The 26,355-nt window shown below is 49.5% G+C and overlaps 1 protein-coding gene across 1 annotated transcript in view; it reads right to left on the reverse strand.

The window, feature by feature from the left end:
* CACNG2 (calcium voltage-gated channel auxiliary subunit gamma 2) overlaps window positions 1–26,355 on the reverse strand; it is a 160,947-nt gene that overhangs the window by 20,793 nt on the left and 113,799 nt on the right. The window contains exon 3 of the mRNA XM_073644366.1: window positions 8,424–8,564. Coding sequence (XP_073500467.1) covers window positions 8,424–8,564 — 141 coding nt within the window. The remainder of the gene's footprint in view (window positions 1–8,423; window positions 8,565–26,355) is intronic.

Raw genomic sequence — 26,355 nt, forward strand, 5'->3', positions numbered from 1 at the left:
GAACTCCCCGCGTTTCACCGTCATGGGACTATCCAGTATTCCCATCGGGTAAGGAGTAAGCAAGGCGCTACGCTTAACCCCTTACCTCACTACAACTGGGCGGAAACGCAAGACAGTGACCCTGCCGTCCGGCTGGTGAAGGAGATGCTGACTTGGCCAGAGGCTCGCCTTGACCCAGACGCTCCGGAGGAAGCCAAGCAACTGTGGGCAGAAAAGAGTAGACTGTTCCTTTACAAGGGGAAGTTGTGCCGCAGGATGGTTAACTCCCGGACGCATGAACTAATCTGGCAAGTAGTGGTGCCACGACGAGACGCAGCCATGGTGATGGAGGCATACCACGATGGAGCTGGGCATTTCGGATGGAAGAAGCTGGAGTTCCTGCTGCGCGGGCGGTTCCATTGGGTAGGCATGAGGGGAACCATCGAGAGGTGGTGCAGAGACTGTGGCCCGTGCAACTTGAGGAGGAAGGACCGTGCCAGCCAGAAGACTCCCCTGCAGTCCATCGTCACCCGGCAGCCGTTGGAACTGGTAGCCTTGGATCATGTAAAACTGACCCCAAGCAGAAGTGGCTACGTCTACGCGTTAACCATCGTGGATCATTACTCCCGGTTCTTGGTTGTCGTCCCTGTCAAGGACTTAACGGCTCAAACAGCAGCTAGAGCCTTCCAGCAGCACTTCTGCCGTCCACACGGGTACCCGGACCAAGTGCTGACGGACCAGGGACCTTCCTTTGAAGCGGAGGTCTTCCAGGAATTCTGCAATCTGTATGGCTGCCGGAAGATAAGGACGACACCCTATCATCCGCAAACTAATGGACTTTGTGAGAAAATGAACCAGGTGGTAATGGATCTTCTGAAAACGTTGCCCCTGGAAGAACGCAGTCTGTGGCCTGAGAAGCTGCCCGATCTGGTGGACCTATACAACCACATCCCGGTAGGTTCCACCAACTGTACCCCGGCTTACCTAATGAGGGCGAGACCTGGTAAGTTACCTGTTGACCTGGAAATGGGAGTCCTGACACCCGAGGACACTTCACCAGAAGCAGACTGGGACACAGAGAGGCAGCAGCAGTACCGGAAAGTACAGGAGAGCGTGGAGCGAAGTCTCTGTCAGGCTAGGGAGAGACAAGAGAAAACTTACAACCAGTATGCTCCCGCTGTTCCCCTGGTGCCCGGAGAGCAGGTCTTGAAGAGGAAAAGACGGCTCCACAAGTTGGACGACCAGTGGGAGAAGGACCCGTACACCGTACTGCCCTCAAGCCACGAGAACCCGAAGGTCTGTACCATCAGTAAAGACGGAGGGGAGACCACAGCCATTGTATCCCGGGATCACCTGAAGAAGTGTCCTGAACAGCTACGGAACCCTGAAGAGGAACAAGAAGACCATCGACCCGTAGAGGAAAGGGAAGATATGGTTAGTACTGTGCTCGGAGACTTCCCTCGGTCTTGGACTCAAGTCAATGGTGCAGTTGTGGTACCCGTACTCACCTTCCTCCAACCAGCATCCCAAGCACCTACGGAGCAACAGGTAGAGCTGGAAGAACAGCCGGTCCAGGAGGCAGAAGACCCCACACCAGCAGATCAGGAGGATCAACCCTCTGCTTGCAGTGAGCCTGCCATATCCCTAGCGAGCCAAAGGGCCCGTAGACAGCTGCCCAATTTACCCTTGACAGCTCCTACACCCTGTAGTTCAGGGCCAGACAGTCAGCTCCGTAGGTCCACTAGGGCCACTAGAGGCCAGTTACCCGCACGTTGGAGGATTTGAAGTGTATAAATTGTTTTATTTGTGGTTACCTGTTTTTCTTGTTGCTTGTGTATAATTATGTGTTTCTAGTTGTTTATAGGAGTCTTTGGTGGATTTACCGGGAATCCTGTGTACATAGTTGGAGCGTAACCCAGGACGGACTAAAGACTGTTAAGGACTCGGGGCAGGACAGACCCCTACCTGGTTACGTCTCCCTGTTTTGGTGAAATGGACACCTTGCTTTCTTCAAGGACTGCACCCAGTTACGGACATGCCGTGACCACCTTTATGTGTTTCTTTATTGTATTGTTATTGTTATATCTTGTTATGTTTTTCTAAAATATGTTTAGTCCCGGAGTACTAAATTTCACTAGGGGGGAATGTGACACCCCAGGGGTCTGGTTGCCACAGTGATAGAGATATTACGTCTGAGAGCAGGTGGGAGGTCTCTTGGTCAGGAATCCTATGCATGCCACACCTCCTGCCCAGTCCTGGGAGGGGAAGAACTTCCCCTATATAAAACTAGGGCTGAGGCAGGGTTAGTGAGTAGAGAAGAAGTAGAGACAGAGAAAAGAAGCAAATATAGGAACAGAACATCAGGAGCTCTGTGGGAGCAGTGTTACAAGGAGTCAGGGGCTGGCAGCTGCAGAGCTCGCCCTGACTGAGAAGATTTCTTACCGGACCCGGAGTCCGAGGCTGTGGGGACTAACTCCTACCCAGCAGCAGAATCCGTCAGGCAGGGGATTCCAGGTCCTCTGGCCAAGAAACCCGAAGGCACGGTCACACGCGTGGGACCAGCACCGCCGTCGTGGAGCGGAAGCTACTAGAAGGCCCCGAGTCACCGGCCATACGGGTGAGCACCACACGGTACACTCAGGGACGTGGGCTACTTATACCCGCCTCTAGCAAGGTAGCCAGAAGAGTACAGTTAGTTTGGGAGGCCTACAACTCCGCCTGGCCAGGGGAGATCCCATCTGCTCAAGGACTGACCAGGCCCCAATCGCTAGCCAGTACTCCGGGAGGGTCTATCTTTGTCACCAGTAAAGACCCTGAACTACACCGTACCGTCTCCGAGTGGTTCCTGCTACCCCCATCATCCACGTCGGCTGCCCTGAGGCCATACCCCTCCCGTTGGGGGTTATACTATCACGCTGCACAATCCTACCACCGGCCTCAGCGGTCTGCCCTGCAGCAGCAGCTCCTTAGCTGTACTCAACGGGTGGCATAGTCGTCCAACATCTACCGCTGATACATCGCCGCTCAGTTTGACTCCCTGGGCACGGACCGGGTCACCGCCACGAGACTACAAACCTCAACAGATCCGGCTCCGGGTAAGCTCCCGCGTGCGCAACGCAGCGCGACACAGGCCCAGGGGCGCGTCAGTTTCCACTAGAAAAAACTTTTCAGTTTTGTCCACCTTCAAAAAACTTTATCTGATCATACGCTAAGACATGAGGTGTGGAGAGACACAGGTGATACACTGAGTAGCATAGTTGCACAAGCAACCGCACGATTAAGGCCTCATTCACATGTCGGTTGTTCTTGTATGAGTGCTATCCGTGGATTTTTACGGATAGTACTCGTCGCGTGATTTTTCACGCAAAATTGCAGAAACGTCCAATTTTGATCCTAGTGTTTGATTATAATTGACAATGCAACGCTATGGGTCTGTGAAAAAATTGAACAGCACTCAGATGTCCAGTTTTCATGGACTGTCAGTAAGGCTGTGTGCCCACGTAGCATTTTTCAAGCGTATATGCTGCGGAATTTCCGCAGCGTAAACGCTTGAAAAACGCATGTATATCCGCACCCCATGGTCCCCAATGGGATTCCGCAAGTTCTATGCACATGCTGCGGATTTTTCCGCAGCGTTTATGCCGCGTTCAAAAATCAGCAGCATGTCATTTAATTTTGCGTTTCTGCAAGCGGAATTGCCTTTGTCCAATGCATAAAAAACGCAAGGCAATTCCGCATGTTGAAAACGCGTGATAAACGCGCGAAAAATGCGCGATAAACGCGTGCGGAATTCCGCATGCGTTTTTCCGGGAGAGAACTTGCATTTATGCAGCAGAAATTTTCTGCTTCATAAATGCAACGTGGGCACATAGCCTAAGAAGAAGGTGGAGAAACTTTTTTTTTTGTTTCCTCATATGAAAAAAACTGATGACACTTGGATGTGTGAATGAGGCTATGTTCACATTTTGCATTTTTGCTGCGTTTTTTTTTTTCTGCAGCAAAATCTTCTCTCTTGGCAGTAAAGAAGCTTCTTCAAAAAAGCAGGTTTTGGTGCGTTTTTACTGCATTTTTTGGTGCGTTTTTTTTCGTGCGTTTTTGTCAGGGTACATTTGTTTCTTGTGCCTGCTGATAAAGTTTAGTGCAGAAAAAAATAACCTGATTCAACTTTCTCAGGTTTTGGCACCAAAAACGCAGCAAATCCTGACACCTGCATTTTTTGCTGCGTTTTTGCACTGCCCATTGCTTTTAATAAGTGACAAACACTGCAAAAACTCTGAAAGAAAGACTTTGTTGGTACTGTAAAACGCAGGTAAAAATTTTCATTAAAAAATGCATCAAAAAAACGCCGCAAACATGTAACGCGTGAACATACCCTTAGGCTGCCTTGTGGCAAATTTTCCTTATTTTTTTTTGATTGTGGCAAATACACTGCAGTTTACCGTAGTCACCTCCCCAAAAAACCCGCAATACAGCCACATTATATGAACACAGCCTAAAAATCTCAATCACAGATCCTCTTTTAATTGTACAAGACGTTTCAGGCATCGCATTGTTGTATTGTTACATCATTTGGTCCAGCAGGATTTCTGCATCTCAACACGCCTGGTATCAGATTGAGCGGGGAACAACATGATAGTGATTTTAAATTATTATTACTCAGAATGCATGAGAAATGCCAAATATATTTCAGGATTTCTCAATTAAATAAAATACATATTGGGGCCGAGTCATCGATGCCTTTTCACCAGATTTCTAGCAAAAAAAGCTTTGAAATGTTGCAGTTTTTGCGCAAACGCAAAATTTCACAAAATAACGTGATAAAGTGGTCGGAGCTGGGGCAGAATGAGGACGAAGGTGTGGAGAGCCCAGCTCGTTAAATTCATGACGAATTGCGGTGTTCACTATGCCACAAATCTTACTCCAGCAGGGGCTGGAGTAAGATTTGATTTGTGATGATGTGCACATAGAAGTTTTTATTTATTTTATTTGTGAGCCTCATATTAACTAGTTAACTTAAAGGGTTATTCCCCAAATCACAATGTGGACTTATAATAATGCATACATATATTCAGTTGTGCCAATACAACCAATTTTTAAATTTGTCCCGGAATCAAAATACACTGCTCAAAGAAATAAAGGGAACACTTAAACAACAGAATATAACTCCAAGTAAATCAAACTTCTGTGAAATCAAACTGTCCACTTAGGAAGCAACACTGATTGACAATCAATTTCACATACTGTTGTGCAAATGGAATAGACAATAGATGGAAATTATTGGCAATTATCAAGACACCCTCAATAAAGGAGTGGTTCTGCAGGTGGGGACCACAGACCACATCTCAGTACCAATGCTTTCTGGCTGATGTTTTTGTCACTTTTGAATGTCAGTTGTGCTTTCACACTCGTGGTAGCATGAGACGGACTCTACAACCCACAGAAGTTGCTCAGGTAGTGCATCTCATCCAGGATGGCACATCAATGCGAGCTGTGGCAAGAAGGTTTGCTGTGTCTGTCAGCGTAGTGTCCAGAGGCTGGAGGCGATACCAGGAGACAGGCCAGTACACCAGAAGACAAGGAGGGGGCCATGGAGGGCAACAACCCAGCAGCAGGTCCACTACCTCCGCCTTTGTGCAAGGAGGAACAGGAGGAGCACTGCCTGAGCCCTGCAAAATGACCTCCAGCGGGCCACAAATGTGCATGTGTCTGCACAAACGGTTAGAAACTGACTCCATGAGGGTGGTATGAGGGCCTGACGTCCACAGATGGGGGTTGTGCTCACAGCCCAACACTGTGCAGGACGCTTGGCATTTGCCACAGAATACCAGGATTGGCAAAGTCGCCCTGTGAAAGCAGGTTCACACTGAGCACATGTGACAGACGTGACAGAGTCTGGAGATGCCGTTGCTGCCTGCAACATCCTTCAGCATGACCGGTTTGGCAGTGGGCCAGTAATGGTGTGGGGTGGCATTTCTTTGGAGGGCCACCCAGCCCTCCATGTGATCGCCAGAGTTAGCCTGACTGCCATTAGGTACCGAGATGAGATCCTCAGACCCCTTGTGAGACCATATGCTGGTGCGGTTGGCCCTGGGTTCCTCCTAATGCAGGACAATGCCAGACCTCATGTGGCTGGAGTGTGTCAGCAGTTCCTGCAAGATGAAGGCATTGAAGCTATGGACTGGCCCGTCCGTTCTCCAGACCTGAATCTGATTGAGCACATCTGGGACATCATGTCTCGCTCCATCCACCAACGTCACATTGCACCACAGACTGTCCAGGAGTTGGCGGATGCTTTAGTCCAGGTCTGGGAGGAGATCCCACAGGAGACCATCCGCAACCTCATCAGGAGCATGCCCAGGCGTTGTAGGGAGGTCATACAGGCATGTGGAGGCCACACACAATACTGAGCCTCATTTTGACTTGTTTTAAGGACATTACATCAAAGTTGGATCAGCCTATAGTGTGTTTTTCCACTTTAATTTTGGGGGTGACTCCAAATCCAGGCCTCCATTGGTTAATAAATTTGATTTCCATTGATGATTTTTGTGTGATTTTGTTGTCAGCACATTCAACTTTCTACAGAACAAAGTATTCAATGAGAATATTTCATTCATTCAGATCTAGGATGTGTTATTTGAGTGTTCCCTTTATTTTTTTGAGAAGTGTATAACCCCTCCAAAATGATGTCCCTCCAGGTTCTATTCACTCTCCATTTGCCCCTGGAATCATCCTGTTGTTGACTTCCATTGCAGTACAGTACCCCTGAATTGGCATCAAGCCAGCATAGCTGTGCTCTGGGATGTGTCTAGAGCGGAGCTGGTCCTGTGAAGGATGATGCAATGATAAGGGTCTGATCCTCCTTCATTACAGTGCAGAGAGCTCATACCAGGAAGCAGCGGTGTGCGTGTACGCTGGTAACCAAGAGGAGCGATGTACTTCAGGATGGGGTTGTATATAGAGGGGCTGAGAGGAGAAATATAGTGCATAATGCTGCAATTGGTGGCATACTGAAGAATGATTCTGTGTGTAAAGGGGCTGAAAGGAGTAATATATTGCAGGTCGGGGCTGAAAGGAGTGATATATTGCAGAATGTTGCTCTGTATTGAGGGGCTGAAATGAGAGGTATACTGCAGGATGGGACTGTATATAGAGGAAGTAAAAAGAGAGAAATACTGCAGTATGGGGCTGTGTATAGAGGGGCTTATAGGAGAGATGTATTGCAGGATGAAGCTGTGTATATAAGGGCTACAATTAGTGGAGCTGTGTTTGTTTCCTGCTGCTGAGAAACCAGTGATATAAAACTGCAAAAGAGGCTCTGTTGATGCATATGATATAGGCTTATCTTCTGCCATGTGTATTAATAGAGCAATTGCAGTTTCACAAAACTGATTTTTCAGCAGTAGGCAACAAACACAACTCTGCAGGATTTTTTGCAGATGAACTGCATATAAAGGGGCTGAGAGGAGTGATAAATTTCAACGTGGGGCTGAAAGGAGAGATATTCTGCAGAACATAGCTCTGTATTGAGGGGCTGAAATGAAAGGTATACTGCAGGATATAATAGGAGTGTATATAGAGTAACTGAAAAGAGATATAATGCATGATGGGGCTGTGTACAGAGGAGATAAGAGGAGAGATATGCTGCAGGATGGGGCTGTGAATACAAGGGCTACAATTAGTTGAGCTGTGTTTGTTGCCTGCAGTTGAGAAACCAGTGATTATCTTCTGCTATATGCATCAATAGAGTATTTGCAGTTTCACAAAGCTGATTTTCCAGCAGCAGGCAACAAACACAACACTACACTGCCATTGTGGAAGATTGAAAGAGAGTTGAGCCCTGAGAAAAAATAGCAAACGATGTAAAACCTCACAGGCAGCTTTACTGATGTACATGGTAGAATATAAATTTGTCCCTGTAGGGTATTGTTCAGGCACAGAGCATGTACATAAGTGTCAGGTGAATTCTACACTTAGCATAGCTCGATGATAACTCAGAGAGGTGGGGCTAGTCAGGAGCACAGCGGAGAGGGGAGAGGGGCCTGCAGCACTGAGGAGAAGCAGAAACGACTAGGAATGCCCATTCAGTCATGTATAGTTCACGTGCACAGACGGGATGATAGTGAAGAAAAAAGATGCTAAAGTACAAGTAAGAAACATTATGTTGGGCTTAGTCTGTTTATAAAGCAATAAATATGCATTTACTGTGCTTTATGAAAAATAATGCGATTCTGGGAATAACCCTTTAACTCTTTGGCTAGACAGAGAATTTGGAGATCTGTATCGAGAAAAGCGAGCACTAACCGTTGCACAGATAAATGATACAAATGAATCACATTTTCAGCTTCATGAACAATGTAGGCTCAAAATAATTATGTAAGTTGTTATTTAAACGAGCTCTACTCTTGTATAACACATTTTTCACTTTGAGGATTAACTTATTTTACCTGCAGACACAAAGAAGATGCCAGCACTTAATATGATATTGTGTCGAGTTTTGTAGAACTCGCTGGCAGCAATGCACAGTCCTCCCATGAAGAGTAGGATCACACTGAGGATAGGGAATATACTGGAAGCCCTCACAGCCCCTGTAGAAAGAAAGTGACAAAGATCACATAGAGAATAAGTCTGCTTAAGCTTTAAACATCGGAAAGACATTTTAGCTAACTGCTATCTTTTCTTGAAGGGACATACTGTCACCCCCAAATCTGAAATTAACCCAGCGCTACCTGTATTGAATCCTCCGCAATGCATCTACTGACATTGCAGGAGCCGAGCGCTCACACAATGTCAGGCCCTCTAAACCCCCGGTCCTGTCTGAAGCGGCCACTCGCTGCATAAGGATCGCACACCAGCAGGTGGCTGCTGCAGACAGGACTGGGGATCAAATGCATAACCTGACTTAATGTGAGCTCTCGGCTCCTGATATGTTAGTACATGCAGAGCTAAGGATTCAATATAGGCAGTGCTCCTTGGGGCACTGTCAATCATCATAAGGGGAGAGGCGGAGGATGGTACTGTAATTGAGGCAGAACGGTGCACCAAGCACTTGGCCATGCCAAGGGTGCACCAAGCACTTGGCCACGCCAAGGGTGCACCAAAGCGCCCTCATTTACTTATGCAGTAAAACTGTATGTACACAAAACAAAATAGGTAAAATCTGCACCACAAGTATGATGTCTCCCATAAGAATGTATAAATGATTTAATTTCAGTTTTAGAGGTGAGACTCCCTTTAAATAAAATGTCAGTATATAGTTTGCAAATTTAGGTGCCAAACTTTACTTACTGTTTTTTTCCTAAAACTGCAATTATTACTCTTTTGGAATAAATACATTTTAGAGCATGGCTGGTTCAACTTTATGTGCTTTTCATGCTTCAACACTCTCCTCTTATGTCATTCTTCACAAAAAGTATTATCTGTATACACCTTACCTTGCCAGTAAGCTTAACCTCTACTGTGGGTAAAATCCTGGAGGGTTTCCTAAGAGATGCTATAATAGAGTATCTGAAGAAGAATAACCTCATGACCCAATATCAACATGGGTTTACGAGGGACCGTTCCTGTGAAACTAATCTGATCAGTTTTTATGAGGAGGCAAGTTCCGGACAGGACCAAGGAAATGCAGTGGATATTGTGTATATGGACTTTTCAATACGGTTCCACACAAAAAGTTGATACATAAAATGAGAACAATGGGGATAGGGGAAAATATATGTAAGTGGGTTAAGAACTGGCTCAGTGATAGGAAACAAAGGGTGGTTATTAATGGAACACACTCAGACTGGGTCTCAGTTAACAGTGGGGTACCACAGGGGTCAGTATTGGGCCCGCTTCTTTTTAAAATATTTATTAATGACCTTGTAGGGGGCATACAGAGTAGTATTTCAATATTTGCAGATGATACTAAACTCGGCAGGGTCATCAATACAGAGGAGGACAATTTTATATTACAGGAGGATCTATGTAAACTAGAAGCTTGGGCTGATAAATGGCAAATGAGCTTTAATGGGGATAAATGTAAGGTAATGCACTTGGGCAGAGGAAATAAAATGTATAATTATATGCTTAATTGTAAAACACTGGGCAAAACTGTCACTGAAAAAGACCTGGGTGTATTGGTGGACGACAAGGTCACGTTTGGTGGCCAGTGTCAGGCAGCTGCTGCAAAGGCAAATAAAATAATGGGATGCATTAAAAGAGGCATAGATGCTCATGAGGAGAACATAATTTTACCTCTATACAAGTCATTAGTGCGACCACACTTAGAATACTGTGCACAGTTCTGGTCTCCGGTCTATAAGAAAGACATAGCTGAACTAGAGCGGGTGCAGAGAAGAGCGACCAAGGTTATTAGAGGATTGGGGGGTCTGCAATACCAAGACAGGTTATTACACTTGGGGTTATTTACTTTGGAAAAACTAAGGCTTAGGGGTGATCTTATTACTATTGTGACAGTGTCACTGGTTTTATATGTGAGGGGAGGTATGTGTCACTCAGGATGCTCTCCTGTGTGAACTAAGACCTACTTTATTTTTCTGCCAGCATGTTATATGCTGGTAGGCTTACTCTGTTAAAGGGTGTGCGGTTTTATGGGAATGGCAAAGAGGGCGGGACGCCATTCCCCCTACCTCCCCTCAGGGTGTGGCTGAGCAATGTGTAAAAGCTCAGTCCCTTATTTTTTTTCTCTGGAGTGTGGTCTTGGAGAGGGAAGTCTCCAGACAGTATTGTGGAAGCTGCAGAGCTTTTCACATGGACTTTAGCAGTGCAGTTTATGCTACCGAGAGTGGGCGGAACCTGCTCATCTATGGACTGAGTTATACTTTGTTTTATTTTTTTTTCGTTTAACCCAGAGGGGTCATGTTTGTTTTTCCTGTGAAACCTGCATGAGTTTATGGCTGATAATAAACCAGCAGAAAGGAAACCTGAGAACGTGTGTCCTGAGTCTGCCTCCAGGAGAGCCGAGTGAGTCGTCTTGCCACAGTTGGTGTGAGAGTGCGTGCAGGATTCCAGGAACAAGTGTACCTGCTACAAAGATCGGTGGATGTCCTGGGTGAAGGCCGCTAGCCAGCCAGGGAAGTCCAGCAGCATGGAGGAGCTCGTTAAGCACCTGGTCCAGGCCCAGCAGAGCATGCAGCAGCAACACCTGCAGGCCCAGCAGAGCATGCAGCAGCAGCACCAGGAGAGTATGCAGCAGGCCCAGTGGAGCATGCAGCAGCAGCACCAGGAGACAACCAAACTATTGCTTCAGCAGATCCAGTTGCAGCAAAAGTCACAGCAGCAGCACCAGCAGGAGGCGCAGCAGCACCAGCAGGAGGCGCAACAGCAGATACAGCTTTTGGCGGACGCCATCCAGAGCAGGGCAGCCGCCCCACCCCCAGGGCTGACAGATGATTCTCACGTCAGGAAGGCGGTAAGGCGGGCCATGCAGAAGATGACCCCTGGGGATGATGTAGAAGCATTTCTGACTGTTTTTGAGAGGGTGGCTGATTGTGAGAGACTTCCTCCAGCACAGTGGGCAGAGGTTCTGGCGCCATATTTATCGGGTGAACCCCAGAAGGCGTATTTTGACTTGGCGCTGCAAGATGCTAAGGAATATGCCAAACTAAAGACAGAGATCTTAGCACGTCTAGGAGTAAATATGGCGGTAAGAGCCCAGCGAGTTCATCACTGGGCGTATGCTAGCAACAAACCCCCTCACTCGCAGATGTTTGACCTCCTGCATCTTGTTCAGAAGTGGCTACAACCGGAGTCCTCCACTCCGGCCCAGATGGTTGAGCGGGTGGTGATTGACAGGTTCATGCATTCCCTTCCCAAGCCAGTACAGACCTGGGTTGCCCAGGGTGATCCCCAGAACGCAGATGACTTCATCGGCCTGGTAGAGAGGTACCAGGTAGTTGAGAGATCTCTTGGGAAACCGGATGCAGTCACTTCTCCCTTCTGGGATACCCAAAAGGGGGCGGGTTCACCACGGAAGGGGTCTAGAGCCACCACTGGGGGACGTTCCACTCCTACTGAAGATGCCTTTAGAACAGTTGGTAAAGATATAGTTTGCTGGCGGTGTCACAACCCTGGACATGTAGCCGCCAGGTGTCAAATATCCCCTGAGCCCATGGACTGCAGCCTAGGCAGATGGGTCTCCTATTATGCCTATCCAGCCTGTAGCGTGGACTGTCAACCCGGCGAGGGGCCGCAGGCGTGTGCAGTGTCCATTAATGGAGTAAAAGTGCTTGGGCTGTTGGACTCCGGGAGTCTGGTGACCTTGATCAGAGCATCCCTTCCCCACCTGTTGATCCCTTTCAAAACCCTGGGCGTTCGGTGCATCCATGGTGATGCCAAGGACTATCCCGTGGCCACAGTAGCAGTGGGGACAGACTGTGGTGCCCAGTCCCATGAAGTCGGGGTAGTAAAGGACCTGATACATCCCGTCATATTGGGCCGCGATTTTTCCTTATTCTGGTACTTGTGGGGGAAGGGAACTGGACTAAGTAGTATGGGGAAAAGCCAGGTCCTTGAAGAAAAAGCCCCAACGAAGTCTCAGATGGAGGAGTTCCCACTGTGCGTCCTTGTCGGGGATGAGGGTGAGACGGTGACCGAGGAGGCCGACCTCCCTGCGTTAGATATGTCCAAAGAGAACTTTGGGACTGCTCAAGTTCGAGACCTGACCTTAAAAGGGGCGTTTGACCAGGTTACTGTATGTAATGGGGTTGCCCAAGAGCCGGGGGCCGACACCAGATTCCCCCACTTTGCAGTGCAGGAGGAGTTGCTATATCGGGTGGTCAAACTGAGGGGCGGTGAGATAGTGGAACAGCTGTTAGTACCGGGGCCATACAGACGGCGGGTGCTAGATATGGCCCATTCACATGTTCTGGGGGGACACCTAGGGGTCGAGAAAACTCAGGAGAGGATATTGAGAAGGTTTTATTGGCCAGGGTGTTATCGAGAAGTTCAAAACTATTGTAGGTCCTGCCCCACCTGCCAAATAACCGCTCCCTCCTCCCACTTCCGTAGCCCCTTAGTCCCACTACCTGTGATAGAGGTTCCCTTTGAGAGGATTGCCATGGACCTTGTGGGCCCCTTAGTTAAATCAGCTCGGGGCCACCAATATATCCTGGTCATCATGGACTATGCGACTCGGTATCCGGAAGCGGTTCCCCTAAGGAACATGTCCAGTAAAAGTATAGCCCGAGAGCTGGTCCATATTTTTGCTCGGACAGGTCTACCAAAAGAGATTCTGACAGACCAAGGAACCCCCTTCATGAGCAAGATGATGAAGGAGCTTTGCAGAGTCCTTCAGATAAACTGAGGTCCGAAGCTGAGTTATCATCCACAGACGGACGGCCTAGTGGAACGCTTCAACAAGACCTTAAAGGCGATGCTCAAGAAGGTCGTTGAAAAGGATGGGCAAGACTGGGACTACCTGCTCCCATTTCTGCTTTTCTCGGTCAGAGAAGTTCCTCAAGCCTCCACTGGCTTCTCTCCATTTGAGCTCCTATATGGGCGGCATCCAAGAGGTCTCTGTAGCGCCGGCGTCCCTGCCCTCTGCTAGGCAGGGACGCTGTTCCCCTCACCCCTCTGCTCCGAGCCCGGCGTCCTCCTCCCGCTCTGCTGGCAGCGCGCGCTCCTTCCCGGCCACTGTGCTTAGGGCGCGCGCGCGCTCCCTCCCTCTTAAAGGGGCCGCGCGCGCCGTCCTAAGGAGTCCCCGGCCAATGGCCGGAGGACTTCACCATATATAAGGCACCTCCTCCAAAATGGAGGTGCCCGAGCAATGTTGCACTGTTCACTACTCTGCTTCAGCCTTCAGGTCCCGTTGCCAGTTACCTGCCAGATTCCTGCCAGTTTGCTGTCTGATTCCTGCCTGATATTCTGCTTACCTGCCTGCTAGCCTGAGGTCCGACGGTCTGCCTACCGACTCCTGTCAGTCTGTCTAAGGACCAGCTTGCCCGCTCACCTGGGAGCGCTCCTCTGCTACCTGCCTGCTAGCCTGAGGTCCGACGGTCTGCCCTCCAACTCCTGTCAGTCTGTCTATGGACCAGCTTGCCCGCTCACCTGGGAGCGCACATCTGCTACCTGCCTGCTAGCCTACCTGGAGGCTCCGCCGTCACGTGCTGTGACCACCTGCCATTCCAGAGACTCCTGCCCGCTCACCTGGGAGCGCACACCTGTTACCTGCCTGCTAGCCTACCTGGAGGCTCCGCCGTCACGTGCTGTGACCACCTGCCATTCCAGAGACTCTCGCTTGCTCACCTGGGAGCACACATCAACCATCTGCCTGCTAGCCTACCTGGAGGCTCTGCCATCACAGGTCGTACCTACCCTTTACCCAGAGACTGCCCCGGTCGCTTGCCGTGACCTCCTGCCCGTTCATCCAGAGACTGCCCCGGTCACTTGCCGTGACCTCCTGCCCGTTCATCCAGAGACTGCCCCGGTCACTTGCCGTGACCTCCTGCCCGTTCATCCAGAGACTGCCCCGGTCACTTGCCGTGACCTCCAGCCCGTTCACTCAGAGACTGTCCCGGTCACCTGCTGTGACTGCCTGCCCGTCTTCCCTGGTCGCCACCCGCTCCCTTACAAGGACCGCCCCCTTGTATAGTAGCTCAGAGGTTCCGCCTCCCAGACCCGTTACAGTTTGCTCGGGCCATGGAACCCGGTGGCACCCAAGCTCCCTCACTCTCGGACCTGTGTCATGAACTGTCCCGTCAGAGGTCCCAACAGGAGTCCATCCTGGGTCACCTGCGGAATGTGAATACTCGCCTGGACACTCTGAGTGCTCCACCAGCAACCACCGCCAGAGCCATGACTCGCAATCCGGCAGCTCCGCTGCCCACCAATACTATGGTATCCTACCCCGGACCCCGGCTTTCCGCACCTCCTCGCTGCGGAGGCGACTCCGCTCAGGCTCGGGGCTTTATAAATCAGTGCACCCTGCACTTTGAACTCCTGTCCCACCAGTTTAACTCCGACCGGGCCAAAATTGCCTTCATCATGTCCCATCTCACCGGGGAGGCCCTGGCCTGGCTAAATCCTCTATGGGAGAGAGGAGACCCCCTGGTGTCCGACTTGCCTGCCTTTCTCACGGCTTTCCGGAAAGTCTTCGACGAACCTGGACGGAAGACCTCATCCGCGTCATCTCTGCTACGCCTCCGTCAGGGAAGTCTCACCGTGGGCCAATATGCCATACGGTTCCGTACCCTTGCCTCGGAGCTGGCCTGGGATAACGACGCTCTGGTATCTGTCTTCTGGGAGGGTCTGTCCGGCCGTATTAAAGATGAACTTGCCGGTCGAGACATTCCTACCACTCTCGATGACCTAATAACTCTTGCCACCCGGATTGACCTACGGTTCCAGGAACGTGCCAAAGAAGTCACCCGTGAGAGGAGGTTTCCACGTCTAGCTCCTACTTTTCAGAAATCCGTCACTCCCTCCGTTTCTCCCCAGGTACACTCTCCTGAGCCTATGCAGGTCGACCAGACCAAGATGGTCAAAAACCGTCAGAATTTACGCCGTGCCGAGGGGAGCTGCTTCTACTGTGGCAGTAAGGAGCACCGGATCCGTACCTGCCCGGAGAGGTCGGAAAACGCCTGCGTCTAGGTTCGCTCAGAGAGGTCGACCTAGACAAGAATAAATCCTCTCCATCTCTGCTGCTGTCAGTCTCAATTATCTGCGGGGAGAATCGTTATTTCGAACTAGCCCAACTTGACTCTGGAGCGGCCGGGAATCTTATTTCACAGGCCCTGGTAGAAAAATACCGCATTCCCACCAAACCTCTGGCTATACCATTATCTGTCACTGCTGTGGATGGGGGCCTCTTACCACGTCCCATCCAACTCATCACCGAATCCGTAACTCTGCAGGTGGGAATGCTGCATTCTGAGAGCATCTCTTTTCATGTTCTGCCTGGACTCTCTCACGCCCTCTTACTAGGTCTACCTTGGCTCCAGAGACATGCACCCGTGCTTGACTGGCAGACCGGAGAAGTCCTTCGCTGAGGACAGGACTGTCATAAGACTTGTTTGGTTCCTGTTCATCCCGCCCGTCCTTCTCCTACCCTAACTAATCTACCTGGACTTCCGATTCCCTATTGGTCATTTGCTGATGTCTTTAATAAAAAGGAGGCAGAGACATTACCCCCTCATAGACCATACGACTGTCCTATCGACCTGTTACCCGGTACTACGCCTCCCCGTGGGCGTATTTACCCATTGTCCGCTGCTGAGACCCGGTCGATGTCCGAATATATTGAGGAGAATTTGGCCAGGGGATTCATCCGGAAATCTACCTCCCCGGCGGGAGCAGGCTTCTTTTTCGTAAAAAAGAAGGACGGCTCTCTCCGTCCCTGTATAGACTACAGAGGCCTTAACCAGATCACGGTGAAGAATAAGTACCCCCTTCCGCTCATTCCAGAATTATTTGATCGTCTGAGGGGGGCTAGAATCTTCACCAAACTGGACCTCCGTGGGGCGTACAACCTGGTCCGTATCCGTCAAGGGGATGAATGGAAGACTGCATTCAACACCCGGGACGGCCACTATGAATATCTGGTAATGCCCTTTGGTCTCTGTAACGCTCCTGCCGTCTTTCAAGAGTTGGTCAATGACATCTTCCGGGACCTTCTCTACTCCTGCGTAGTGGTGTACCTGGACGACATCTTGGTCTTCTCTCCGGATCTCCAGACTCACCGGAGAGACGTTCGTCAGGTCCTGCTCAGGCTCAGGCAGAATCACCTCTTCGCTAAATATGAGAAGTGCCTCTTTGAGCAGACCTCGCTTCCGTTTTTGGGCTACATTATTTCTCAGACCGGCCTTCGAATGGATCCAGAGAAACTGTCTGCCATCGAGAAATGGCCCCGACCGGAGGGGTTGAAGGCCATTCAGCGGTTCCTGGGCTTCGCCAACTACTACCGCCTCTTCATTCCGCACTTCTCTTCCCGGACTGCCCCAATTTCCGCGCTCACCCATAAGGGCACTAATCCCAGAGAGTGGCCGCCCGAAGCAGAGGAGGCCTTTCTTTCCTTAAAACAGGCCTTCTCTTCCGCCCCGGTGCTGCATCGCCCAGATGGCAACAAGCAGTTCTTCCTGGAGGTTGACGCCTCCCCCTCTGGAGCCGGAGCGGTACTTACCCAAAAATCATCTTCCGGGAGAATGGTAACTTGTGGCTTCTTCTCCAAACTCTTCTCCTCTTCTGAGCGCAACTATTCCATAGGAGATCGAGAGTTATTGGCCATCAAGCTGGCATTGGAGGAATGGCGTTACCTGCTCGAAGGGGCTCTTCACCCGGTAATAATTTACACTGACCACAAGAACTTGGCTTACCTCCAGCATGCCCAGAGACTTAACCCGCGCCAAGCTCGGTGGTCCTTGTTTTTTGCTCGCTTTGATTTTATTCTTCATTTTCGCCCGGCTGACAAAAACATCAAGGCTGACGCCTTGTCCCGATCCTTTCTGGTGTCTGATCTCGAGGAGGAACCGAAACACATCATCGATCCCGCCAGAGTAATGCAGGTGGCTCCCGTGAGTCTAAATCGTCTCCCTCCCGGTAAGACGTTCGTATCAGTACCTGATCGGGAGAAGATCCTACACTGGGGTCACTCGTCTAAACTAGCTGGCCACGCCGGTCAGAAAAAGACCCTCCAGCTTATTACCCGGCACTACTGGTGGCCTACCCTGCACAAGGACGTAATAGACTTTGTTTCTGCCTGTGTGTCCTGCGCCCGCAACAAGGTTCCGAGACATCTGCCAGCCGGTCGCCTCCTTCCGCTCCCAGTACCTGCTGCCCCCTGGCAGCATATAGCAATGGACTTTATAACTGATCTCCCCGTCTCTGCCGGTTGTACGGTCATTTGGGTGGTCGCTGACCGCTTTTCCAAGATGGCTCATTTCGTTCCCCTGCCAGACCTCCCGTCTGCACCCGAGCTGGCTAAAGACTTTATCCGCCACATCTTCCGTCTTCATGGCCTGCCCCTCCACATCGTGTCGGATCGTGGGGTACAGTTCACCTCACGCTTCTGGAGAGCCACTTGTAAACTGCTAGACGTCACCCTGGACTTCTCCTCCGCTTACCACCCACAGTCTAATGGTCAAGTGGAGCGGATCAATCAGAACCTGACCAGTTACCTCCGGCACTTCGTTAATGCCCACCATTCAGACTGGGTGGATCTCCTGCCATGGGCCGAATTTTCTTACAACAATCACGAGAGCGAATCTTCCTCCAAATCCCCGTTTTTTGTTGTCTTCGGTCAGCATCCTCGGATCCCATTTCCCGTCTCCACCTCGGTGGACAATCCGGCTGCGGAATCTCTTGTTAACAAATTTTCCTCCATATGGGAGAGTACCCGATCCGCACTCCTTCTGTCATCCGAGCGTATGAAAAGACATGCTGACAAAAAACGTCTGGATCCTCCTCAATTCCGTCCAGGAGATAAGGTCTGGCTCTCGTCCAAGTATGTCCGGCTCAAGATTCCTTCCTATAAGTTAGGGCCTCGGTTCATCGGTCCTCTGGAGGTCATCAGTCAGATCAACCCGGTGGCCTATAAATTGAAACTCCCGGCCAACTTGCGGATCCCTAACTCCTTCCATGTATCTCTCCTCAAACCTGTGGTACTTAACTCTTTTTCCAAGTCTACAGGTACGCCTCCTGCTCCGGTTTCCGCTGAAAACGAATTTGAGGTAGAGAACATTCTGGCCACCAAAAGGGTAAGAGGGAAGACCTTTTTTCTAGCAGATTGGAAGGGGTTTGGTCCTGAAGAGAGAACGTGGGAGCCCCGGGAGAACATCCATGCCCCTCTCATCCTAGCTAAATTTCTCTCTGGCCTAAAAAAGGGGGGGGCTAAAGGGGGGGGTACTGTAGCGCCGGCGTCCCTGCCCTCTGCTAGGCAGGGACGCTGTTCCCCTCACCCCTCTGCTCCGAGCCCGGCGTCCTCCTCCCGCTCTGCTGGCAGCGCGCGCTCCTTCCCGGCCACTGTGCTTAGGGCGCGCGCGCGCTCCCTCCCTCTTAAAGGGTCCGCGCGCGCCGTCCTAAGGAGTCCCCGGCCAATGGCCGGAGGACTTCACCATATATAAGGCACCTCCTCCAAAATGGAGGTGCCCGAGCAATGTTGTTGCACTGTTCACTACTCTGCTCCAGCCCTCAGGTCCCGTTGCCAGTTACCTGCCAGATTCCTGCCAGTTTGCTGTCTGATTCCTGCCTGATATTCTGCTTACCTGCCTGCTAGCCTGAGGTCCGACGGTCTGCCTACCAACTCCTGTCAGTCTGTCTAAGGACCAGCTTGCCCGCTCACCTGGGAGCGCTCCTCTGCTACCTGCCTGCTAGCCTGAGGTCCGATGGACTGCCCTCCAACTCCTGTCAGTCTGTCTATGGACCAGCTTGCCCGCTCACCTGGGAGCGCACATCTGCTACCTGCCTGCTAGCCTACCTGGAGGCTCCGCCGTCACGTGCTGTGACCACCTGCCATTCCAGAGACTCCTGCCCGCTCACCTGGGAGCGCACACCTGTTACCTGCCTGCTAGCCTACCTGGAGGCTCCGCCGTCACGTGCTGTGACCACCTGCCATTCCAGAGACTCCTGCCCGCTCACCTGGGAGCGCACACCTGTTACCTGCCTGCTAGCCTACCTGGAGGCTCCGCCGTCACGTGCTGTGACCACCTGCCATTCCAGAGACTCTCGCTTGCTCACCTGGGAGCACACATCAACCATCTGCCTGCTAGCCTACCTGGAGGCTCTGCCATCACAGGTCGTACCTACCCTTTACCCAGAGACTGCCCCGGTCGCTTGCCGTGACCTCCTGCCCGTTCATCCAGAGACTGCCCCGGTCACTTGCCGTGACCTCCTGCCCGTTCATCCAGAGACTGCCCCGGTCACTTGCCGTGACCTCCTGCCCGTTCATCCAGAGACTGCCCCGGTCACTTGCCGTGACCTCCAGCCCGTTCACTCAGAGACTGTCCCGGTCACCTGCTGTGACTGCCTGCCCGTCTTCCCTGGTCGCCACCCGCTCCCTTACAAGGACCGCCCCCTTGTATAGTAGCTCAGAGGTTCCGCCTCCCAGACCCGTTACAGTCTCCTAGACATCGCCAAGGAAACTTGGGAGGCTGAAGTCACACCACACCGGAGTATCATCGAACATGTCGCCCAGTTACAGGAGAGAATGTCAAAGGTGATGCCCATCATGAAGGAACACCTCCTCCAGGCGCAGGAAGCCCAGGCGAGGGTCTATAACCGGTCGGCGAGACTAAGACAGTTCCAGCCCGGGGACCGTGTTTTGGTGCTGATCCCTACCATCGAGAGCAAGTTCCTCGCCAAGTGGCAAGGTCCATACGAGGTGGTGGAGAAAGTCAGCGAGGTTAATTATAAAGTCCACCAGCCTGGCCGAAGAAAGCCGCATCAAATATATCATGTAAATTTGCTCAAGCCGTGGCGGGACCGTGAACCTGTGGAAACTCCTTGCCTGGGAGCCGCACGAGAAGGCAAGGTGGAGGAGGTCACTATTGCAGAGACTCTATCATCGGCCCAGAAGCAACAGTGTCGAGAATTACTACAGCGGAATCGGGAGCTGTTCTCAGAGTTGCCGGGGCATACTCAAGTGGTAGAGCATGATGTGCTGACAGAGCCGCACGTACGAGTGAATCTGAAGCCATATCGGATTCCGGAAGCACGCCGGGAGGTGATCTCGGCCAAGGTGAAGAGGATGTTAGACCTCGGAGTAATAGAGGAGTCAAAGAGTGGGTAGTCGAGCCCAATCGTCCTCGTGCCGAAACCCAATGGAGAGCGGAGGTTTTGTAATGACTACCGCCGGCTGAATGAGGTATCCAAGTGTGACGCGTACCCGATGCCCCGCGTCGACGAACTCATCGAGAGGCTTGGACCGGCGAGGTATATCACCACTCTCGACCTGACGAAGGGCTACTGGCAGATCCCCATGTCCCAGATGGCTAAGGAGAAGACGGCTTTCTCAACACCTGATGGGTGTTTTCAATACACGCGGATGCCGTTCGGACTACAGGGGGCCCCAGCCACTTTCCAGAGGGCTATGGATCGGATCCTAGCCCCACATAAGAAGTATGCCGCAGCCTACCTCGACGAGATTGTGGTCTTTAGCCCAGACTGGGCTAGTCACCTACCTAAACTACAGGCCGTTCTGGACGCGCTAAGGAAGGCAGGATTTGCCATAAATCCAAGAAAGTGTGCCATTGGGAAGGAGGAGGCCAAGTACCTGGGCTATGTTGTTGGGAGAGGCAAAATAAAGCCGCAAATCAAGAAAGTGGAGGCAATTCAAACCTGGCCGCAACCACTCTCGAAGAAGCAGGTGAGAGCATTCCTAGGAATGGTAGGATACTACCGGGGGTTTATCCAGAATTTCGCCATGATTGCCGCGCCACTAACGGATCTTCTAAAAGGCACCAAATCAACCATGGTGAAATGGACGGAAGAAACGGAGACCACGTTTCAACAGTTGAAGCTAACATTGTGCAAGCAGCCGGTCCTGGTCGCGCCAGACTTCAAGAAAGAATTTGTGGTCCAGACGGACGCTTCAGAGGTTGTTCTAGGGGCTGTACTCTCCCAAGAGATAAATGGGGAAGAACATCCCATTCTTTATCTAAGCGGAAAGCTGTCCTCCTGCGAGAAGAACTACGCCATAGTAGAGAAAGAGTGTTTAGCCATAAAATGGGCCGTGGATACACTGAAATATTAACTACTAGGCCGGAAGTTTAGATTAATATCAGACCATGCCCCGTTGAGATGGATGAGGGAGAAGAGGGGTAAAAATGCCAGGGTAACTAGATGGTTCCTAGGACTTCAAGAGTTTAACTTTCACGTGGAGCATAGGCCCGGGAAGTTACATGGGAATGCAGATGCCCTCTCTAGGATTCCCTGCCTGGTGTCAGAAGGTGCCCAAACCCCCGCCTTTGGGCAGAGGGGGGGAATATGTGACAGTGTCACTGGTTTTATATGTGAGGGGAGGTATGTGTCACTCAGGATGCTCTCCTGTGTGAACTTAGACCTACTTTATTTTTCTGCCAGCGTGTTATATGCTGGTAGGCTTACTCTGTTAAAGGGTGTGCGGTTTTATGGGAATGGCAAAGAGGGCGGGACGCCATTCCCCCTACCTCCCCTCAGGGTGTGGCTGAGCAATGTGTAAAAGCTCAGTCCCTTTTTTTTTTCTCTGGAGTGTGGTCTTGGAGAGGGAAGTCTCCAGACAGTATTGTGGAAGCTGCAGAGCTTTTCACATGGACTTTAGCAGTGCAGTTTATGCTACCGAGAGTGGGCGGAACCTGCTCATCTATGGACTGAGTTATACTTTGTTTTTGTTTTTTTTCGTTTAACCCAGAGGGGTCATGTTTGTTTTTTCTGTGAAACCTGCATGAGTTTATGGCTGATAATAAACCAGCAGAAAGGAAACCTGAGAACGTGTGTCCTGAGTCTGCCTACAGGAGAGCCGAGCGAGTCGTCTTGCCACACTATGTACAAGTATATGAGGGACAGTACAAAGACCTTTCTACTGATCTTTTTACTTTGAGGCCTGAGACGGGGACAAGGGGGCATCTTCTACGTCTGGAGGAAAGAAGGTTTAATCATAATCACAGACGGGGATTCTTTACTGTAAGAGCAGTGAGACTATGGGACTCTCTGCCGCATGATGTTGTAATGAGTGATTCACTATTAAAATTTAAGAAGGGCATGGATGACTTTCTTGAAAAGTATAATATTACAGGTTATATATACTAGATTCCTTAATAGGGTGTTGATCCAGGGAACTAGCCTGATTGCCGTATGGAGTCAGGAAGGAATTTTTTTCCCCAATGTGGAGCTTAGTGTTTGCCACATGGAGTTTTTTTGCCTTCCTCTGGATCAATATATGTTAGGCTATGGGTTGAACTAGATGGACTTAGTCTTCCTTCAACCTTAAAAACTATGTTACTATGTTACCTATTATAAAGATTCCTACAATCAACAGATGAAAAAGTCAAAGGTTTGATATTAAAATGTACTGTATCTGTTTGTTTTCCAACAGAAAAAAGAAACATTAGTGATGATCAGATCATTGTTTGCATCCAACTGATTCTTGAAATTCAATATCCATTTGATATTCGTGTTTCAACTTAATCCAGTTTATTTAAAAATAATTATGGAGTAACAAAATGGATTACATTGTTTATGAAATCAATTCTAGGTGGCGTTACCTGAAGCACAGAACAATTGGTTTGGACAAGAATCAATAGTTTTATTCCCATCTAAATGGTGAAGTGTCATCACTAAGCCTCTCAGTACTTTTATAGCTGTTAGATTTTGCATATTCCTATTCAGCTGCATAGATACAACCATGGATGGCTCCTGTTCCTGGTGGCACCATGCACAATAAAAAAACAGTGGCACTGTATTGACCTTGTGAAGGCACAATTATTGTGGACACCAAAACTAATGCCAGTGCCCATTGGATATGGCTGTAGAATTTGCTGGGATGGGTTTCTTTACATAATTAATAAAAAGATTTTACTGCGGGCATTTAAGGGACTACCTCTGCTATGCCACCTTTATATCGGAGCGATTGAGAAGATTGCAGACAGAGTTAAACAGCTCCCTCTGTCAGTCCATCGGATCCCCGCAATGCAGTAATGGAGAGCACATGATTTACTATGGTCACAGCAGACCTGACAAAATACATGCTATGGCTCTTGAAATAAGGGCTATAGTCACCATCAGCAATTTATTTAGTTAAAAGGGTTGCCCGGTATTTCAGTATTGATGGCCTTAGGATAGGTCACCAGTACCAGATCGGTGGGGGTGCGACATCCTGAATCCGCTGTTCCCGATACCAGAGGTAGCAGGATGTGATCAGTTGTGGAGTTGCACAGCACTCAGTCAACTGCATAGTAGCCGGTACTGCACATCCACCACTACGCAGTTGAAGGAGCTGTGCAGCTCCACAATTAAGCACAGCTAATCAGCGAGGGTGTCGAGTGTTGCACCGCCACCGATCTGATATGATGACTTATCCATTTCTAAACTCTTCTGTTAGAACCAGCCATATTGAGCAAAAGAGGAAGTTATTGTATGTATGAAAATATTTGGCTGTAATGGAAAGCAGTTTAATAAGTGCGGCACAATAATGAGTGTCTGCAGGCAGCAGTGAGGCATGGTGGAGGGTCCCTGCAAGTTTGAGGTTGCATTTCGGCAAATGGAGTTGTCAATTTGATCAAGATTAGTGGTGTCCTCAGTGCAAAGAAATACAGGCAGATAATTATTCATCATGCAATACCAATCAGGGTGGCATCTGATTGGCTCCAAATTTATTCTACAGCAGGACAAGTACCACAAATATACAGCCAATATCATTAATAACTATCTTCAGTGAATACAAGAGCAAGGAGTCCTGAAAGTGATAATATGGCCTCCACTGAGCCCTGATCTCAAAATCATTGAGTCTGCCTGGGATTACATGAAGAGACAGAAGGATTTGCACAAGCGACATCCACAGAAGATCTGTGGATAGTTCTCCAAGATGTTTAGAACAACCTCCCTGCCGAGTCCCCTGTGTGTATGTGTTTGTATGTGTTAAAAGGGTTGTCAACTATTGAGTCCAGGCAGGTGAAAAAAAGATGTAAAAAAAATGAATGCTAACCTTCTGGACCAGCACCGCTCTCCATACTCAGGATTTTGTCCCCCACTGGTCTTGTGGCATCAGCATCTGGCGGGGTCGTCACTTCAGCGCTGCAGTCAATCACTAGCCACTTGTTGGCAGGATACATCACATTTTGTTCAAGCAGAAAAAAACACTGCTTCTTCCAGACTGAACAAAATGTAAACGCTGCAGCCGATCAGTGGCCACTGATGTTGATGGTAATTTGAATGTCGTTATTTCTGTTGGTCAGTGTTAGTGATAATTTTCTTGCTCTCTATACTTTTTTGCTAACCAGTCTGTAAATTCTAAGTTGACATTTGTAACAACGTGTCATTAGGTGTATTCTGGACTATACCATTTAAGGGCTGTTTCACACGTCCGAGTTTCCAGTACGTGTGGTGACAGTTTCCACACGTACCGGAGACACTGACACTTGCAGACCCATTCAAATCTATGGGTCTGCGCACATGTCAGTGTGTTTCCACTGACCGTGTGTCCGTGTGAGCCACATGCTGACATGTCCGTTTTTTTTGGACGCACAGTCTCACGCATAAGTGTCTCACGCTGAACACACATGGATGACATCCGTGTGTCATCAGTGTGACACGTACTGGAGCCTGGGAATCAATGTACAGTTAGCGCTGTTCCCAAGCGCCGGTGCTGAACACTGCCCTCATCATGGTTCCCTGCCAGCGCTGTGATCAGCACCAGCAGGGACAATGATGAGGGTAGTAGTTTCTGTTCCTGCAGTGTCCCTGTGTAAAAATAAGAATAAATTAATAAAATCCTTATATTCACCTGTCCTACACTGTGTTCCAAATTATTATGCAAATAATATTTTCTCAGATTTTCCCAAATTACCTATATGAATTGCAATCATTGTAATTTTCCAGTCAAATAACTATTAGAGTACAATTGAAAGGTTTTTGTACAAACTGCCTATGATAACAGTATATTTTTAAAAAAATAAAAAACTCAAACTGCACTCAAAATGCATGTTCCAAATTATTATGCACAGCAGAGTTTTCAACCTTTTAATTTTAATAAAGAACAAAAAAAATGGTAATTTTTTAAATTATAAGCATTAACAGGTTATTACAAACTGAAATCAAACAGTTTTCAACTCAAAACTTTATTCTAGGTGATGTTACATTTGCACATAGGACCCCTTGTTCGAAAGGAGTTTCTGAACTTTCTCGTCCATTGAATTTGTCAGGTTTTGGATGGTTTCTGCTTTAATTGTTTTTCATGAGGACAGAATACCCTCCCAGAGCTGTTGCTTAGATTTGAACTGCCTCCCGCCATCATAGACACTCCTTTTGATGATGCTCCAGAGGTTCTCAATGGGGTTGAGGTCAGGGGAGCATGGGTTCCACACCATAAGTTTGTCCCCTTTTATGCCCATAGCAGCCAGAGATGCAGATGTGTTATGTGCAGCATGAGACGGGGCATTATCATGCATGAAATGATCTCGATGGTCCAGATGGATGGAGTGGAGGATGGCTGGTTGATGGACACACCATGCAAACACGGCTACGGTGCTAACAAGGAGGAGGTGGAGTAATGTTTTGGGCTGGAATCATGGGGAGAGAGATTGTCGGCCCTTTTATGATCTCTGAAGGGGTAAAGATGAACTCCATAATGTATGTTGAGTTTCTCAAACAGCACTTCCTTCCATGGTTCAAGAAGAAGAACCGTGCATTCCGCAGCAAGATCATTTTCATGCATGATAATGCCCCGTCTCATGCTGCACATAACACATCTGC

This window comes from Phyllobates terribilis, unplaced genomic scaffold (assembly GCF_046119375.1).
Source record: "Phyllobates terribilis strain yellow unplaced genomic scaffold, ASM4611937v1 Scaffold_8__6_contigs__length_399053987, whole genome shotgun sequence".
In the NCBI taxonomy this organism is placed as follows: domain Eukaryota; kingdom Metazoa; phylum Chordata; class Amphibia; order Anura; family Dendrobatidae; genus Phyllobates; species Phyllobates terribilis.